Genomic DNA, 20,962 nt, shown 5'->3' on the forward strand with positions numbered 1-20,962 from the left:
AATAGATGAGTGAATATCACTTCAAGGTTTTGGTAACCATGCTGGGGCTTGTATCCCTAATTAGATAATATCGAGATTCTGATAATCATGCTGGGGCGTGTAGCCCTAATCAGATGAGTGACTGATGAGTAAGTCACTAACTTAAATCAGATGAGTGACTGATGAGTAAGTCACTAGCTTAAACTAGATGAGTGACTGATGAGTGAGTCACTAACTTGGGCCGCACCCTAGCCATGTGACGATGCAGTCACTTGGGCCTTCTAGCCCTGGCTCTAAGTGACTAGCCATTAGACTAGACAAGCACTTTCATTTTTCATCGAACTTAAGGTCAGTCAAGCATTTCATGCTCAGGACGATAATGCTTATGTCGATTAGATCTAATCTTTTCGGCTTGCATTAAACACGCTAATACCATTCTTGACTCATAAGTCAATACCATACAACCAGTGCTTAGTACTACTGCCGAACTTGACTAATGAGTCACAGCTTCACAGTTAATACTGACACCATTTCCGATTCTGACTAATGAGTCAATGCCATTCACAAGTAAGCAAGATTTGCTAAGCATTTGATATGCAATCAATGTCCACATTTAAACACTCAACATGCCTCATTAATAACCATGCATGTCACATATGGGGTGCAGTTTTCTTACCTTTGGTTCAAGTGAGAAATAGTAAAAGAACGACCCTTGAGAATGATCGACCCTTTGATTCCTTAGAGGTCACCTAGTCATAACCAAGTATAACCTCCATCAATGAAAATCAACAATAAAAGGTTCTTGACCTAAACCTCACTCCCGGGACCCTGAATTGTACCCAAACTGTGAGTAGATTCGATCCCGAGCCTTAGGAATTGAAACCCCCTCAAAAGTGCCCAAAATAGGAATATGGAAAAGCAGGGTAGCGCTGCCCCCTAGCGCCCCAGTGCTACAAGCATAATGGAAAGGCCCCTGGCTAGCGTTGTAGCGCCCATACCTTGGCACTGTAGCGCTACAACCAGGGTTTTCAACCCTGGTTTTTTCCTCCTTCGACTTCTCCATTTCCAACCTTCATGAATTGATTCTAAACTTCACCCAAACTCACAAAAGAACCCCAAAACCATATACACAAGTCCTAGGCATCATAACCCAATCAATCATAGCCAAAAACTCCTATCAATTCTCAATTATCCAACTAAAAAACCAAGCTGAAAACCAAATTAAAAACAGGGCAAGAACCAGAGTTTTAATGGCTAGAAACTTACCTCAAGCTCAGTATAGAACCCTCTTCAATGATGGAACACAACCCTAAGCCCTCAAGACTCACTTCCTTAGCTTGGTTCCTCAAATTAAGCTAAAAAATCCAAAGAGAAAAGATGGAGAAAATGGTGTACGGAAGAAGAAGATGAATGCTCTGTTTTGGAAGGTTTCTATAGCCTTCAATGGTTATATCTATCCTTAGGGTGAAAAGACTATATTTCCCCTAGGTCATTTAAAGTCCTTTAAAGGCTTCCAAGGGTAAAACCGTCTTTTTTTCCCTATCTCGTTAATCATAATTAACTCCCTCCAATTCCCATTATTCCCAATATTCTCAAATACCAATAAATCATATCCCATTACCCTTTAATTCCCGGTAACATTCTAATCACCAAATTACCCCGAGACTCACCTCGAGCCCCGAAATTAACCCCGTTATGACCAAACCGCTAACTTGCACTCAAAGATCATCTCATGTCGAATGGCTCGAACAAATCCACATTATAATGTGACCTCATCAATAGTTCACCAACATGCATGAAATTATACAATTACGCCCTCAACGGGCCAAATTACCAAAATGCCCTTAGAAGGAAATGTGGACCCACATGCATGCATTTATCATCATATTATAATATAATTCACATAAACATGCATATAATCATTTAATGGCATAATAAATCAATTATGGCCCTCCCGGCCTACTAATCCACCATTAAACCTTATTAGGGATTTTGAGGCATTACATATACACCGACCATAAGAGTTTGAAGTACTTCTTTACTTAGAAGGTTCTGAATATGCGCCAGAGACGTTGGCTGGAATTGGTAAAGGATTACAATTGTGATATTCTATACAATCCTAGGAAGGCCAATGTAGTGGCCGACGCATTGAATCGGAAGGGCCCAAGACAGTTGTTCAGTTCAAGGCAGATATCCGATAAGTTAGCTGAGGAGATGACTAGAGCGGGTATAGATTTGGTGGTTGGTCGGTTAGCCAACATCACTCTTCAGTCTACGCTCCTTGAGAGGATCAAGGAGGCGCAGGGGGAGGATCCCCAGTTGAGAGGGCACAAAGAGAGCATATTAGCCAGAGCAGCTAGAGACTTCTCTATTTTAGAGATGGGACTACTAAAATACAAGGGTCGGATTTGCGTTCCGATGGATTCTGATATCCGGCGAGAGATCTTGGATGAATCTCATACCACTCCCTATTCTTTACATCCAGGTACGCCGAAGATGTACCAAGATTTGAGAACCTTGTATTGGTGGTCGGGAATGAAGAGGGGCGTGGTGGATTATGTGGCCAAGTGTTTAACTTGTCAGCAGGTAAAGGCTGAACATCAGAGGCCAGCAGGGTTATTGCAGCCTCTAGGGATTCAAGAGTGAAAATGGGAGGATATCACCATGGACTTCGTGGTTGGATTTCCAAAGACCGTGGGACAACATGATTCTGTGTGGGTGATTGTGGATAGGTATACCAAATTCGCCCACTTTTTGCCAGTGAGGATGACTTATACTGTGGAGCAGTATGTTGAGTTGTATGTGAAGGAAATTGTACAACTTCATGGGCCTCCGAGGTCGATAGTATCCGACGAGGACCCCACCTTCACCTCCAAGTTTTGAGAGAGCCTGCAGAAGGCCATGGGTACGCAATTGCGGTTTAGTACCGCTTATCATCCTCAGACGGATGGATAGTTTGAGAGGACGATTCAGGTACTGGAGGATATGCTACGAGCATGTCTGCTGGATTTTAGGGGATCAAGGAGTAAGTATCTCCCTTTGATTGAGTTTTCCTACAACAACAGTTATCAGGAAACTATCGGAGTGGCACCGTATGAGATGCTATATGGGAGGAAGTGTAGATCACATATCCATTGGGATGAGACGGGTCAGATGAGATAATTGGGTCTTGAGATTGTTCAGAGGACCAATGAGGCGATTGAAAAGGTTAGAGCTCGAATGCTCGCCTCCCAGAGTCGCCAGAAGAGTTACTCAGACTTGAGGCGTAGGAGCGTAGAGTTTCAAGTCGGTGACCATGTATTTCTTAGAGTTTCTCCCTTGAGAGGAGTGAAACGGTTTGGTGTTCGGGGCAAGCTGAGCCCTAGGTTTGTTGGCCCCTTTGAAATTCTGGAACGGGTTGGAGAGGTAGCGTACAGATTGGCGATGCCTCTAGCTTTATCAGGGGTTCACAGTGTATTTCATGTATCCATGCTCCGAAAGTATGTATCAGATTCTACACACATGCTAAGTTATGAGAAGTTGGAGCTGGATCAGAATTTATCGTATGAGGAGAAGCAGGTTTAGATTCTCGACCGAAAGGATAAAATCTTGCAGATAAAGACCATCGCCTTTGTGAAAGTGCTGTGGAGAAACAACAAGGTAGAAGAAGCTACGTGGGAACTTGAATCAGATATGCGGGATTGGTATCCCAAGTTATTTAGGTAATTTCGAAGACGAAATTTCTGTAAGGAGGGAATAGTTATAGCGTCCCAAATTTGCTAATAAGGCTTAGGGCCTTGATTAGCGTGCCTGGAGGGAAATAATAGATTTAATTATGTTATTAAATGAATTTGATGAGTATGTGAATAGAAATGCATGTTTAGGTGAATTAAATATGCATGTGAGCCCCATTTGGCTATTAGGGGCATGTTTGTAATTTTAGCCCGTTGAGGGCATAAATGCTATATTTGTGTATATTGTGATTGATACCACGTGTGAGTGGTGATATATTTGTGATGCACGATCCGAAACAGTCCTAGGGAGTGGTTTAGCTCGAAAGTTACAACGGGGTCGAATACCCGGCTCAGGAGTAGCCTAGGGTTATTTTGGGTATATAATATGAGTTTGAGAATTATTGAGTAACGTGTAGTAATTTAGTAATGATTTGGACATGTCGTGATTAAACAGGGATTTATAGAAATACTCGGGGACTTAATGGGATTTGGCAAATGACTGAAATGCCCTTGGTGGCATTAAAGGTTTAAGGGTAGACTTAAGGGGCATTTTAGACTTTTTGTTAAGATGGGATATACAGTTAGAGGCTTGAGAAAATACTGGAACTCAGAAAAAGACAAGGCAGAAACTCTCAAGTCTCTCTCCTTCGGTTCTCTCCTTCCTCTTCCTTGGGTTTGAAGACTTTGATTAATTGGAGGATTTTAGGCTTAGTTCTTAGAGGAATTGAAAGCTGGTTGTGGTTGGGATTAGCTCAAGGGTAAAGTTATCAACAAGGTAAGGAATTCCAGCCATTTAAATCTGTTAAACTCTATTAAATTTTGCTAGAACTTTGAAGCTTGCATGGAAATGGGTTCTATATATGATCTTGAATGTTTTCTGGGTATACGGGGTTGTTATGGGTTTGTTGTGTTATTTAGGGTATGTGAATAAGGAATTCAAGTTCAATTATGAGTTTAAATGGTGTTTGAATTATGAGAATTGGGGTTTAGGCTCGAAGAAAACACAGGAAAAATGGTGGTTTTCTGGGTTTGGAGGCTCGAGTCGCGGCCTGTGTGTGTCGAAGAGGCCGGGAGCCTCTGTCTGCCCAGGCGCGCCGCGGCCCAAGGATGGGAGTGTCGCGACCTGTGTCCCTCAACTAGTGAGGCATGTTGCCTCTGACTTGAGCGCGTCGCGACCCTTAAGAGGCTCGGTTGCGGCACAAGTTTGAGATATTGGCTATTTGAAGGTTTTTGGCACGGGAACCCAAAAGTTAAGGCTCGGGAAGGATTTTACCACCCGGATTGGTAGAATCCAAGGTCCCATAGGCTAGAATTTTATCCTGAAGTTATTTATTGGATTAGAACTTGATGGATGGCTATTGTTAATGTGTTGTGACTAGGTTTTCAGCGAGGCTCGGGTTAGAGGACTGTGCTCGGGATTGCGGTGCTCAAGAAGCTTGGGACACAGGTAAGAAAACTGTTGTACCCATAGAGCAGGGTGTGGCCCTATTGTTTGTATTGCAGGGCATGGCCCTTTGTGATTAAATTGCATGGTGTAGCCCTATTTATTGTGTTTAGTATATGTTTATATATTTGTTGATATTATGCTATGTATTGCATTTTTGTGAATGAACGGTGAAGGCCGAGAACGACAAGGGTCGGGAACGGCGTTAAGCACGTGGAGTGAAAAGCCGAGTACGACAAGGACCGGGTACGGCGCTAGCACGCGGAGTGCAAAGCCGAGTACGGCAAGGGGCCGAGAGCAGCGTTGAGCACACGGAGTGCGAGCCGTTAGGGCGAGACCCCTCTCGGATGCTGGAGTCATCCTCACGGTGAAGACCGCAAACCCAGGGCCTGGTAAAGCGCCTGGGACGGCATGGACGCTATGTGTTAGCCTGATGATTGTTTTGTTATATGCTGATTGATAGATATGCATATGTTATTGATTGCTTGTGTTGAGTTTTCTTGCTGGGCTTCGGCTCACGGGTGCTCTATGGTGCAGGTAAGGGCAAAGGAAAGGTCGACCAACCATGAGTACGGAGAGCGTGGAGCGATGGTACATGTTCGGCCTACCTGGTTGCCATGACGAGGGGTATTTTAGAAATGGTATGTATTAACGTGAATTTTGTCGCCTAGTCCACCCTATATGTATTTTGAGTTGTAAATATTTACTAAATATTATTTTGGGATCCCAAATGTTTAACTTTTAGTGTTTTCAATGAATGACTACATTTTTTTATTTAATGCCTTAAAATGACCTTCAACACAGTTTAACTACACTTTTACCTAAAATCTCGATTAGTGAGTGATTAAGACGTTTTAAACTCACTTAGTAACGACTCTAAGGAAGTATAACGTTACAAGCTTATTCTGTAAATATAATTCTCTAATTACTAAAAGTGCAATTCCATATTTATAGTGGAGTAATAATGACATTAATAAGTATGATTATTAAAATAGTTTAATTGATAATCTGGTTTATTGGAGCTTTAAAATATAGGTCAATGGTTCCCAATCACCTCTATACTACACAATTCTAGGGTATGAGTGTTAATTACGAAATAAGAACTTATTTGCAAGGAAATTAATATTTCAAGACAAATACATAATTATAAGTATAATTAATTTACGGGTTTATACTTTTTTGGATCATGTATTTTGTCTCATACTTGTTTGGACTTTATGTTTTGACAATTTACTTTTTGAACCTTGTGTTTTATAAAATTGTTCAAAAGACTGCTAAATCTGATTTTCGTCAAAGTTTTTTTTAACTAAAATTACAAATAATTCATCAAACTAACAATTCAGAAAAAGAAAAAAAAAACACAATCACTGCCCAATAAATGTGTTGTCATATTCAATTTTTTTTCATCAAAATTGGGTTTAAAGATCTATTTGAATCATTTTATAAAATACAGAGTCCAAAAAATAATTTCAAAACATAGTGTCCAAACATAGACAACACAAATTCCAATATAAATATTATGGCAATTGACATAAGACAAATAGATAATATTCTAGGTTAATTAAACAAGCTAAGCTTTTCACATTTCTGTAAAAGTTGAAAAAGAGAGCTTATTCTTTTAAATTTTCTCTCAAAAGGTTTTTCTCCTCATCTCTAAATCTCGTGGTCAGTACATCTATTGGCATAAATAGTTTTCAACACTATTTTAAAGTCATATTACGTGGATTGAATTTTCTATTTAATTTAATGTATATATAAATGATGTTGTCTTGGTATTAATAAAATATATTTCAGAAGAAAAAAAAAGCATTCTGCTGTACTCAAATAGCCCATACTACCATTCTGTGAAGGAAGAAGTGGCTAGACTCACAACACAACCAAGTTCAAAGAGGATTTAGAAATAAATTCAAATCCCAACAATCAAACGTCCCAACCTGGTAGATATCGTGACAACCTTCACATCAGCAATGACTCCTCCGCAAATGTAAGAATCAATGACTCCGCAATTGTAAGAACCAAGGGTACTGGTAATCAATCCTCGACAAGGGAAGGAACCAACAAAGAGGAAGGTAACACCAGGAAATGCGACCAATGTGGGATCATAATCGTACTTGCCCAATCATGCTCATACGTACAGATGCAACTCAAGGGCCATCAACAAACAATACCGGATCAACCCTCCAGTTGGACTCAAACATTGATTTCACCAACTATTGCGTGCCATAGCCAACACGAGTCATTCTACCCTATTGATGCCGAAATTAGAATGTCGATCGATTTCTATTAGTTTGTATTATCGTTCTTACTTATACTAATTTTGCTTCATGACCTCACATATATCTGCTAGTGCTACTTCTACTTCGTCTACTAGTTGCCTCCTATTTAACCATACAAAATGTGCTATATACGGCATATTCTCGGCCTTTAATTGGGACGAACGTGAAATTTTTTATATAAGCTTATGTCCCCTCTAATTTATGTACTACAACTTGAGCATTTTTACTACATGGAACATAGAATAGAATTGCTTAGTTCTTTTCTTTTATACATCTTTCAAGTCCACCCAAAGATAAGTTAACAAAATAGTAGACAATTATTTTTATTTAAAATACTGATTATTCATGGGAAAAGAAACTACGGCTTAATAAATAAAATATTAAATTTAACAAGATTTTGGCACCTATTTAGTAGGAATTTGTGAAAATCATAATTGGAAATATACTTCTTCATTCAACAAGCTAAGCTCTAATGGCTTCTTCGCTCTCTCATACAAATATTTCTAACGTGGCTGTCAATAACTAGTATTCATCAACAAGTTTGTCTCGACCCAAAATAAAAAAAACATTGACACCCTAGCTAATTCCATGAAGAGTTGCCCTCTTATTCAAAACCATTAAGATATGTTCACTTAAAGAAACCAGATTCTAATTAACTTGGGTTAGTGATACTTCAGTCAGAATCAGACTAGCGTAAATGTGAAAAATCCACGCAATAACAAAATTTGAGTTTCCAAGTCATATGAGGACATTATCGAATGAAATCTACATCAATAATAAAAATTTCAAGAATCACATAATCCGATTCAAAATACTAAAGGTAATTTTGATGCACTTGTCACGTAAGTCTTGCTTGGCTTTAGATGGTGCATAAAACCTCACACAGAAAATGTTCTGGTCATCATATACATGTATTGTATTATGGTACCCTAAAGGACAGACACTAGTTTTTTTTTATCTCTCTTTGTAATATTCTTGAAAAGATATACAAATAAAGTAGCAATCTTAACCAACTGCGCTTGGGAGTTGGGAAAAATTGTAGCTCACTATAGACAATTCTTTAGCAATTTCTTCAAACTTATATCCTATTCTAGCAACTAACAAGGTAAGAATCCCAAACTTAAAAAATGATAATCATAAAGAAACTTTTACAAATCATACTCTCCAACAATTCATAAGGACCAACCAAAAACACCCCATTTGGGTGTTATTCTAATTCCCATAATAGTTATACTCCCCCGTTTGAAAAATGACGGAATCAGCACATACAAAATAATCAACTTTAAAAGTTATCTTTCACATAAAAACAGCCTTCTAAGATCGGAAAAACATTCAGAATATCCCACCTAAAGACTAATTCAAGCAATATGAACAGAGCCCCTAAATTAAGGGGTTTCTCGTGCAACTTGAACAAGAATGTCATGTGCATAACTAGCATTCATCGTCTGACTAAAAAAAACATAGGAGAAAATAAAGTTAATCTAATTCCATGAAAAGTTGCTCTCTTATTTAAAACCATAAAAATATATTCCAAATCAGAATCAGACTATTGTATTTGTACAAATTTCCCAGCAACAAGTAAAATTTTAGATTCCATGTCAAATAACACCTAACCAAATCTACACAAGTAAAAATATAACAGCAAAAGTTGCTCTCTTATTTAAAACCATAAAAATATATTCCAAATCAGAATCAGACTATTGTATTTGTACAAATTTCCCAGCAACAAGTAAAATTTTAGTTTCCATGTCAAATAACACCTAACCAAATCTACACAAGTATAAAAAATTCCAAGAATCACACAAATCCATCAGAATACTAAAGGTAACTTTTGATGCACTTGTAAGAAGTTTGTCACTTTCGGTTGGCTTTAGCATTGGTATACAAACTCACACAGAAAATCCCTTGGTCATTGCGCAAATCTAATGATAAACACCTTTCTGTTAACTTACAAGAGATATATCACAGTACATGTACTGTTGTTTAAATTGTTGTATTGGATCACAACATTATGAACAACAAGCTTAAAAACAAACACAGATACGAAACTCACCAATTGTCTGACATTATTACGCAAAAAAGGTAAAGAATCATGAATCAGTGTCTAACAAGAAACTATAAACGAAACAGTGAACATGATCAATTTAATAATGGGCAGCGAACCACCAAACCAATCACTAAAAATGACATATATCAAAAAGGGAACAAAAGAATGACAAGCTATATGTAAAACACTCTGTGAAGCAGAGTTGAGTATCGGCAATTCAGCATAGTGACATGATAATTCTATGGATCAAAACATACAGTTACACATGCTTGAAATTAAAGTTCTCAAAGTAAAGTAAAGTAAAGTAGGTAAAAGTAGAGAAAATATTACAAGTAGAAGAAGGAACAGCATCCTCCTCGATCAATCTCTATTCTCCAATCCACGCAGCACTGCGTTTGCAGAGCGGCAAATACTCAAAGCACTGCTAACCAATTCAAAGCTCGAACTCTTCATCCCTGAGAGCCAGCTCTGCAGCCTCTTCATCCTCCTCATCAAGAACAAAGTACTCATTTTTCTCCACCGGCCTGAACATATAGAACATCACTATATAAAAGGCTAAGCTTGCAATCTCCTCAGCCGCATTGCTCACCCACTGGTACTTATAAGCCGCAATGGTCTTAAGAGCGAAAACCACGATCCGTGTGAAGTACAAGTACCCAATTACAACAATGTAAAATTGCCTGAAAAGGGTCAGCTTGGCCAAGTTTCGGGCCGCTTTCCCGTCGGTTTTCGACGTCTCTCTCAAGGACCGAATCGACCATACAATTGGGAAAATGATAGCACAGCAGCAAATGATGTCAACGAACAAGAATACCTGGTTCCAAGTAACCCAATCCTTGATAAAAGGTCCGGTCTCACCGATCACAACCGAGGCCACATTAGCCAGAACCTGAAGCGGGATCACAATCATCAACACCTTCTTCTCCTTCTCTTGCAAGAAGGGTTTCAAAAACGACCACCCAGTTCCGATCAAAATGATCACAGTAAAGAGCAAAACGACACGAATGAACTGAAAGATATAGAACAACACATCCCACCCATGTGGGGTACCTGTGACCTTAACGTAATGTTTATCCTCAGCCGCACAGATGAGATTGAGAGCCTTCATCAATAGCAAACCACCCATCAAGAAATGGATCCGATGCACGGAGCGCTTGTTAGTGTAGAGGATGTAGATCCAAAACCCTAGGAAGCCTAAATAAGCAAATGAGAAGACGAAGAAGAGAGACGGGAGGTGGGTGAGGCCAGCGGAGAGGAAATCCTTGGAGTTATCGCTGTCGAAGTTGAAGACCTCGGTACGAACGTCCATGGAGACGGAGGTTCCAGGGGCGCAATTGGCGAAGAATAGACTGTACTCGTTGGGGGCGGTGACCGGATATGATTGGTTGAAGGAGGAAAGAGGCGGCGGCGAAAGGTCTCGGAAATTAAAGAGGTGGGTGATGTAGTGAGAGTCAAGGACGCAGAACTGCGGATCTTGCTGCATCTCCATGAGAACCTGAAGCAGCGACTCCTCGGAGAGAAGGAAGAAGCCGAGGCGAGAGGGCTCGATGCTGATCTTGGAGGGAGATTCAACCAGAACCTTCTTGACGGAGATGGTGACGTGACCTCTGTGGGTGAAGCCGAACTTTTCGAAAAGGATCATGGACCTAGCGTCGTTGGATATGGTTAGGGTTTTGATCTCCGCCATAGCGGCGGAGACGAGGAGAAGGAAGAAGAAGCAGACGGAGGGCATTTTCGTCATTTCCACTTTGCGGGGGGGGGGCGGGGGGTTTGGAGAACGGAGGAACTGAGGAAGAAGAAGGGCAAAAAAGATAGAAATAGTTTTAGGCTTGAGGAGAATTTGGGGTCAAAATGCAAATAAAATAAAATAATGGAAACGTGGATCTTAAGGCTGCCTTTTTTGAGTTTCCCGAGAATACCCTTGACTTTGTGAGGATCTCAGATCTGGTCTTTCACGCCTGGAGGCTTGTGCGACGTCGTTTTCGTAGATTCATTTTTTTTAATATAATAATGGAAAATGCAGGCGTAGCGGGAGTGGGCTTATAAGATGGCAAGTCCCAAATCAAAATGAGGAAATTACACCAAATATTAGGGGTAAGCATCGGTCGGTTTGAGTGGTTTTTTCATAACATAAAATTCTGATTTTGGTTTTCGATCCGGATTGGTACAATCCAAAAACCGATAGTCTTCTCACATGGAGCTCTATCAAACAATGGGTCACAGACTATGTGAACCATTACTATGCTAGCTTAAGCGAGGTAGAGAGTGACGAAGAGCTACAAGCGTGGTGGACTGAGATCAGAACCGTAGGTCATGCTGACAAGAAGGACGTACCCGGGTGGCCGGACCTAAAGACGAAGCAAGACCTCATAGACATCGTCACCAACATAGCATGGACAGCCTCCGCTCACCATGCAGTTGTCAACTTCGGACAGTATGCTTACACCAGTTATTATTCCTAAATTTTCATCATCTATTTTCATAGATTTGATTATTTTATCATATTTTTCTTGTTATAAGCTTCACATTTTCTCAATCAGTAACATACACATATATATATGCATAGATTTCTATAGAAGATGAAATTAACTGATTCTGTAGTCATCGTTTGCTGGTGTGGCATCATCAAGATTCACATCAAAACAATTTTGATTTTTTTTGTGATAATAATCATATGCCACTGTCTATTTTTTTTAATGATGTGTGGTAACCAGTTACAACTATAAAAATCAGTTTTATTATTTAAGAGGTGTTATAGTAACTGGTTATAACTATAAAAATCATTTTTATTTTTTTAAGTAATGTACTATTATCAAAATATCAACTGAATTGTAACTGGTTACTCAGTGAGATTTGGAATAAAAAAAAATGATATGAAAAAAATAAACTAAATTGATCTTGAAAGTAACTGGTTACAACTAGGTCTGAAAAAAAATGAAAAAAAAACAGAGATAGTTGCATTGGTAAATGATTACTTAGCCAGACTTGGAAAAAAATAAGATTCAAACAGAAAATCTAAACTAATCATAATCGTAACTGGTTACAGCGAGGTTTGAAAAAAAAATCAAATCTAAAAAAAAAAACAATTGCTATGGTACTTGGTTACTTAGTCAAGTGTAAAAACAAAATCAAATCTAAACAAAAGAATTTGAATTAATCGTTATCGTAACTGGTTACTCATAGGTCTAAAAAAATCATATATGAATAAAATTAATCAGGCGTCATGGTACCTGGTTACTTAAACAGATTTGGAAAAAAAAATCCAGAAAAATCAAAAGTTTTGTTTGCTTATTTTTTTATTTCTTGTACTTGTATTCTGAATAATTTTTGTAAACCTATGGATACATTTTTTGAGCAAACGTTCTAGTTCTATTTCTTTAAATAATTAATAAACACATAAATATTTATGTTATAACCTTATTTAATGAACGTTTGGCTGCTAAACCTATATCCAATTGATCTAAATATCACAGGGAAGAACCTTTTGACAACTTTTGCCCTTTTCAACCAAAAAAACTATTCAACTAACCTAAGCTTTTAACACCCTAAAATATTCAACTACCTAGCTTCTTATACTACCCTAGTCTACATTAAATAATAGCAGTCAACTTTTCTTAAGTACATTTCTTAAATCAAATCAAATATGAAGTCAAGTACCTGGTTACTTAAACAAATTTAGAAAGAAAAAAAAACCCAGAAAAATCAAATATGAAGTTCAAAATCAGATGTGAAAAAGAAGAAAAAGAATAAAACTAGATTTGAAGAAAGAAAAAGAAGAATAAGAAAGACCGAATAAGAAGAAGAAGAATAAGAAAGAAAGAAAGAAGAAGAAGAAGAAAAATCAATTCGTCGGAGGAGGAGGCAGCGGCGGAGGTAGCATCGCCGGAAGAAATCTGAGGAGAGATCGTGAGAAAGAAAATAAGAAATGAGGAAGAAATGGGGGAGGAGAAAGAAAGAAATGAGAAGAAGAGAGAGAGATCGTGAGGAGAGAAGAGAAAATAAGAGAATTAAGTTTATGGTAATTTATTTACCATATTTTAAACTTTTTTTCCAAAACTTACCATATTTTGTACAATTATTTTTTTTCCCATAAATTTAAAAACTATATATATTTTTCCCATATTTATGTAAACATCTCAATCAAATACTTGGGTCTTTACGTTGGGGAAAAATGAGTTTTTTTGTTTCTTAAATACATATTATTTTAGTTTTTTTTTTTTTTTTTACTTTTGTACAATTCTTAATTTGTTTTTAAAATATACATACTTAAATTTTAAAAAAATATGTTCTTAAGAAAAAATAACTTAAAAACAACTCATTACATCAATCCAAAATAAACTTAAAAAAATACAAAAAAAAACAATATATATCAAAATAAATAAACATCAACAAAAAAAAACATAAAAACTACATATAAACAACTTTAAAAAAAAATAAAACTTTAAAAATGTAATTTTTTTTGAAATCGTAAAATTGAAAAAAAATTATTTAGCCCTAAAAATATAATTTTTTAATAAAATTAAGTATTTTATGTAAAAATCTAAAAAAAAATAGAAGATAAATAAAACATAAGAGAGATTAAAAAAATGCATTTCATTTTTAGTTGTTTAGTATTTAAGAATGAAATAAAATAAGTTTATTTTAAAATTATTAAATTACTCTTAAATAATTAACATAAAAATTGTTTTATAAAAATAATTTAATAATTTCTCTTTTTTCTTTTTTTTTAAAAGGAAATCTTCATTCTAGAGGAAACATTACACAAGATTAGGCAAATCTACAGTAATAGCAGCAGATGCACAGGGAGGACTTTCCCCCAGCCAAGAGCACGATGACAAATTTTTTAGAGCCAATTTAGACATGATATGGGCAGCTAAATTTGCTTCCATAAATGAATAAGAAAACCCAGAACATAAGCTGAATTTATCTGAGTCCTTTATGTCCTCAATGACCAACCCCAGTCCATTTGTTTTGTCTCCGCATCATTCAACGCAGCTATCACTACTGCACAATCTGAAGATAAAAAAAACGGGCTGATTTCAAGTGAACTTGCCAACTCTAAGCCGCCTTTGACAGCTAGAGCTTCTGCCATTTCTACCGTAAATATGCCAGGCTTGAACACTGCATTGGCAGCCAAAATAGATCCTTCATCGTCCCGAATGATGGCTCTCAACCCACAACAAAATGAGTCCCTACTTGGGGAGGCATCACAGTTAATTAGGAAATATCCGCCAGGTGGAGCTTTCCATTTCGCCTCCCTCCTATTTACTTTGGGACCTTTTGAGCAGCCCACTGAGTTGTAATGCTGTAGAGTAGTAAGAGCACCCTCCACCAACAACTTGTCCTATGGTACATGGTTCCAAGTATATTTCTTATTTCTCCTATTCTAAACTACCCAAGAGGTGACAACTAGGATGAAAAACTCTGCCTTAGAGCATTTAGACTTCCTCCAGAAAAGGAAATTAAGTGCATCATCACGTACAAGTTGAAAGTATTTATAAAGATCAACATATTTCCAGATCTCTTTGGGCTTGATTGGTTGAGAATTTGAATCATATTTTATGACTTTAAAAACTATAAAATTGTGGGCCCCATAATAATAGGTGATTGGTAACTAGTTTTTGAAAACAAAATCCAAATCTATATTTAGATTTTATGTTGTAAGATTGAAAACAATAAAATGACATTTTCTTTATTTTGTGAAAGTTGTTCTCAAAAATTCTAAAAGCAAATTATTTCTACTCTTCCATTTTGCTCATTTCCCTCCACTATTTGAGAAAGACAATTTCTCTTCTGTCAAGGATAGCTCACCATGTTCATATATATTTGCCATTGTCTTAGCTGGCAAAAAAACTATTATGGGGTTTAGTTAGTTGGAAAAAAAATTATGGGAAAGTGGCAGAAATTCATATATATTTGTATGTATGTAATTTTAATTTAGAAAAAAAAATTAAAATTAATAGCAATACAGTATTGTTATGAATTTAATCAATGTACTATTATTAAATTTTAATTTATTAATATAATTAAATTTTACTTAATTAAATCTATTGATAAATCAAAATTTAATATTATACAACCTGTGTATATAAAATTAAAATAATATTCAGATTCAGCTGAACCAATCACGTATTCAGTTTCTGTTATATTTTTAAATTTAATACCAATCACAGATTCAATTTTTTAAAACTCAAAAATAGTTTACTGACATTGAACCATTCACATTTTTAGAAACATATTTTTAATCACTAAATTCAGATTTTCATTTCAGAATCTCACTTTTCAAAAATACAGTTTTCTAATCGCGAACCAATCATAACTTTTATTTCTTTTACAATTCCATAGAGCATGAGTGACAGTCTCATCATTAACCCCGCACCACTGGCAACTAGAACTAACATACACCCCTCTTCTTCTTAGATTAGCACTCACTGGTAACCAGTTGTGACAAATTCGCCAGAGAAAATTTCTAATCTTGGGAGGGACCTCCAACTTCCAAAGAGTATGGCACCACTCTTCCATTACCTTGCTACACGAGCTCTCCGCTTGATCCGTTAAAGCAATGGCAACTCTATACCTACTTCTTACTAAGTAATTCCCATCTACAATGAAACCCCATAATAAATCATCTAACTTTTCCATATTTGTTGGGGCCAACCCAAGCACCCAGGGGACATCATCAGGATGAATTTTGTTCTTTATGAAATCCTCGTTCCAAGAACCATCAATATTTTTAAGCACACTAGCCCTCGTACAGGGACATCCACCTTAGTTCTCAAGGAGAAACAAATAGATCTTGGTAACCATTTATCTTCATTTATTCTTACCTTTGAACCCCCTTTTATCCTCCATCTTGCCCCATGTTGAATGATCTCTCTTCCTTGGAGCAGACTTCTCTAAATATAGGAGTTGTAAGAGCTATTTATAGCCTCTAAAAAATTTCCTTGGACATAATAACATTCTTTGAGAACCCTCCCCAATAGAGAATTCAGGTTCTTAATCACCTTCCACCCTTGTTTAGCAAGCATTGCTAAGTTAAAATCTTCAAGGTTTTTGAACCCCAATCCCCCATTTTCCCTTCGGCATACAAAGTGTTTCTCACCTGCACCAATGAATTTTCTTCTTTGCAATAGAGGAGCCCCACCAAAACCTTGTTGCCATAGAGTGAATTTCCTTTATTATACTTTTTGGAAGTTTAAAGCAGCACATCATGTAGCAGGGAATTGCTTGAATAACAGCTTTAATAAGAATCTCCTTGCCTGCATTAGAAAAAAAGCTAGCTTTCCACCCTTTAAGATTATTCCAAATCTTTTGTTTAGTCATCATGAAGATCTTTTTTTCTTCTTTCCCACAAAAGTTGGCATCCCAAGGTATCTAGCATGACAATTAACAAGATTGATTCCAAGGGAGCTAGCTATTCAACTTCCGTCATCCAAAGAGATCATTTTCCCTACACACAACTCTGAGTTTTCCAAGTTTATCTTTTGGCCAGAGAGCAGAGCATATTCTTTGAGGATTTTAGCAACTTTATCTCCCTCCTCTTTGCAAGCATTAAGGAAAATGAAACTATTTTCTGCAAAGAATAAGTGTGAAACCTTCAACCCATTTTTCCCAAAAATAATTCCATTAATCAAACCTTGGCTCTCCGCTTCATAAATGAGGAACGATAGACCTTCCAAGCTTAAGAGGAATAAGTAGGGAGAAAGTGGGTCTCCTTGTCTTAAACCTCTTTGAGGGAAGAACTTCCCTCTCACCTCCCCATTAATAAGAGCTGAGAAAGAGACCGACCTAATGCACCTCAAAATTTTCTCAATCCACTTCTCTTCATACCCAAGGCATCTCATCATTAGTTTGATGAATCTCCATTCCTGTCGTAGGCTTTTGACATGTCAAGCTTTAGAGCCATTTTATTCCCATTCTCAAATCTTCATTTCTTCATTAAATGAAGGCTCTCAAAGCCAATGATAGCATTATCCTGAATAAGTCTACCTTCAATGAAATCGCTTTGATTCTCAGGGATAACCAGTTTAAGCTCTCTTTCATTTTGTTCGCCAAGCATTTAGAAATAACTTTATAGACCACATTACAAAGACTAATTGGTCTATAATCATACACTTTCACCGGGTTCTTCTTTTTTGGAATTAAGCTGATGACAATGTCATTAATATCTTGATGAGTCTGTTTTTAGCATAGTTTTAACATGTGTTTAGGATCAGTTTGAGTCATTTTTGGTGGAGTGTGTTGCGGTATTATGCTTGTTTTGGTATGTTTTCAGGAAATAGGAGAGGAAATCGTGAAGTTTGGCAAATGACTGAAAAATCAGTTGAAATTGAGCAATTTGTGCTAAAAGTTGATAAGAAGGAAGCTGAAGACTCATTCGCGGAGATAATTGGTAGATTTGCAGTTTGGAATCGAGATTTTGGAAGAATTTTAGGGGCCGCGGCGCTTGAATGGAGAGCTGCGGCGCAAGGGAGAAACAGAAAGTTGCCTAAATTCTGGAATTTTGAAGGGCCGCGGCGCCTGGGGGACGCGCCGCGGCGCTTGCTGAAGTCAGAGAGGGCGCTTGCTGAAGCATTGACACGCGCCGCAGCGCTTGGATGCTAGCGCCGCGGCGCGTGTGGCTGCACGTGAATTTTCGAATTTGTTAGTTTTTTTTAGGGTTTTGGTTTAAATACGTTTTTAGAGTTAATTTTTGGAGGATGCAGAATTAGAGAGAGATAAGTCTTTGGAGGCAGAAGAGAAACATTGAGGATCTAAAAGTTTGAATTCTTCTTCTCTTCTGTAATCTTTCTACTGATGTTTATGTTTATATTTAATTTGATTGATGTCATTATGTCTGCTTTGAACTAATCTTGTTATTAGGGTTTTAGTGGATTCTTCTTGAAACTATGATTTCTTAATGAAATTTTTCTGAATTTCTTTCTTCTGCTGTGGATTATTTATCGTACACTTAATGCTTGTGAATGTTTGATCGTCATTTACATGTCCATATGATTTTAACCTAAACTCTGAAAAGAAAAGGATAATTATGCTATAGATAAATAATCACAATTTCATATTAGACGAAAGTACTTTTTGAGTTGTGTAGTTTAGGGATTATGTGCTTAAAGCCTGCAATATATTGATTTACCACAGAGATGTAGGGCATAGTATATTGTAGAGAATTATAGATCCTAATAAGACTATAATATATAATTATAATCTGCTACTACAACAGAATTAAGATATCTTGAGAATTGAGTAGAAATCATAAGTGGAAAGTTGATGAAACTAAAGCCCTAACTTTTGCATCTATTAAATTAAATCAACTCTTATTACTACATTTATTTAAGTGTTAGTAGTTTCCTAATTTTTAGTAGTAAGTATTTTAATTGTAATATGAAATTATTAAGCAAATCAATTAGAATTAGGGATTAATTGTTGGTGATTAATATCAGTCTTCGTGGGATCGACACTTAACTTATCATATATTACTTGATTAGACCACGTATACTTGCGTGTTACATTTTTGCGATCATATCTCCACAATCCTCCCCATCATTCAACACTTTTCAGCAAATTCTTGTAATATGAGTCCCAACAAGTCCCAATGCAGCTAGTAAAACATACCAAGCAACCCATCAGCACCAGGAGCTTTTAAAGGATTTAACTTTGAAACTGCTTCTTCAATATCCTTCTCAATAAATGGAGCTAGCAAATTCTCATTTTCTTCATTGTTCATTCGATGTGGGACACACTCCTCCATTCTTCTTAAAGTCGCATTGCTTACCCTCTCAGAGGTGAATTTTTTTTTAAAATACTTGCACGCAATCTCCTCAATCTCTTCAGCTTTATCTCTCCACACTAACGAATCATCAAACAATCCTTCGATCTCATTCTTACGTCGTCTACTCGAGGCCTTTTGGTGAAAAATTCTAGTGTTTTTATCCCCTTCCCTTAACCATAAGGCTCAGCTCTGTTGCCGTCATATCGTTTCTACTTTTCTATTAAAACACCAAGACTTTTTTTCCAACTCCTTCAAAAGAATCCAATCCCCCTTATTATGTGACATGGAGAGGATATGGATTCTCTCCTTTAGCCCTTTAATTCTTATTGTTAGCTCACTATTCTTCATTCTGTTCCACCCATCAAGTCTTCTTCCACAATCATTGATTGTGCTCCTAAGGGCCCCTACATGCCCGATATAGTTTCTCGAACTCCAAACCTTTTTCACAATCGAGTTACACTCCTCATTCCCTGCCCAAGCATGTTCAAAATCAAAACGAGCCTTCCATTTGGTATGCTTATTCCTTTTTGGCACTGAGTTAAACATTAAAAGAATGGGTCTGTGATCTGAACTCCCACGTCTCAAGTGTTTGACAATCTAGACCACAAGGAGCTTGTCTCGCTCCCTATTGCAGAGGGCCCTATCCATCCTTTCAAAAGTTAAATTATTCTGTCGCCCATTGCACTAAGTAAAGTGATAGGGTCTTACTGCTAGATCAGGTTAGATCACAGAACAATAACAGATAGTAATGCAAGAAGTAACGGAAGAGAAAAGGAAATTCGTTTGTATTGAACAAAACGGTCAGGTATTCGAGAGCCTGCCTCTCTCCCAAGGAATACAATTTCACTCAAATTCTTCACACACATAAAATGAATTTTCCTTAGCTAATAAACCTCTCACTAACATCCTCCTCAGCTAGACAACTCAGCACACCCATCACTAACTAACTCTCCCCTGCTGACTTGGCATTCTTATTTCCCCTTCTTGTATACACATAGGTGAGGGGAGGCCTATCATAAAGGTGCCACCCTCGTAGTTGATATCCCTCAGTGCACATTCATCAATTATATTTATGAAATTATGCACCAAGTGCTGTGCTTTTTTCTCCACCCCTTTTCTTTCCAGCTATGCAAGTGATCTCATTAAAATCACCTCTACACACCTAAGGGCCAGAATACATCGAATTAAGTCTCTTTATAAGATCCCAAGACAATTTCCCTTGACTAGGCTCTGGGTCCCATATCCTTTCTTATTTGTGTGTTTTTATAAAACTTTTCTCCCATTTTTTTTCTCTTTAATTTGGAGGAGACTGTTTTTGTGGGCCCCACTCAATATTCTCATCTTTACTTTTCTCTACTTTTTATTTTTTTTCCTACCAAACATCCTATTTTTTTTTCCTTTCTTTTAACTTTTCTCTCCAATACTTTCTTTTCTCACACTTGTCTTTTTTACTAAACATAGGGTTGCTCAATCTATTCCACATCGCCAAAGGTACTTTTTCTTGTATGTGTTCTATTGTTGTTTTTGTTTTGTGTAGTTTAATATTATGGAAATTACATGATATTTGACTTTTTTTTTATAAATATATACATAAATATTCAATTAATGTTGTTGTGATAGTTATTCTTGTTTATTGTTCAATGTCATTTTATAAGTTTAATTTTCTCAATCGTTTTTTGTTTCTCATTAGTTCTTGAGGGACTATTTGGTATATTGGAATTTTGAGGTAAGAATGAG

The 20,962-nt window shown here is 37.0% G+C and overlaps 1 protein-coding gene across 1 annotated transcript; it reads right to left on the reverse strand.

The window, feature by feature from the left end:
* Nucleotides 1–9,637: 9,637 nt before the first annotated feature.
* Nucleotides 9,638–11,248, reverse strand: LOC133830975 (protein CANDIDATE G-PROTEIN COUPLED RECEPTOR 7-like). Its single transcript, XM_062261113.1, has one exon. The coding sequence runs from the start codon at nt 11,198–11,200 to the stop codon at nt 9,893–9,895; it is 1,308 nt and encodes a 435-aa protein (XP_062117097.1). The 5' UTR covers nt 11,201–11,248; the 3' UTR covers nt 9,638–9,892.
* Nucleotides 11,249–20,962: the final 9,714 nt, after the last annotated feature.

Source organism: Humulus lupulus, chromosome 4 (genome assembly GCF_963169125.1).
Source record: "Humulus lupulus chromosome 4, drHumLupu1.1, whole genome shotgun sequence".
Lineage (NCBI taxonomy): Eukaryota > Viridiplantae > Streptophyta > Magnoliopsida > Rosales > Cannabaceae > Humulus > Humulus lupulus.

Coding starts and splice junctions, on each gene's coding strand:
- LOC133830975 (XM_062261113.1), bottom strand. CDS start 11,200: ATGACGAAAATGCCCTCCGTCTGCTTCTTCTTCCTTCTCCTCGTCTCC.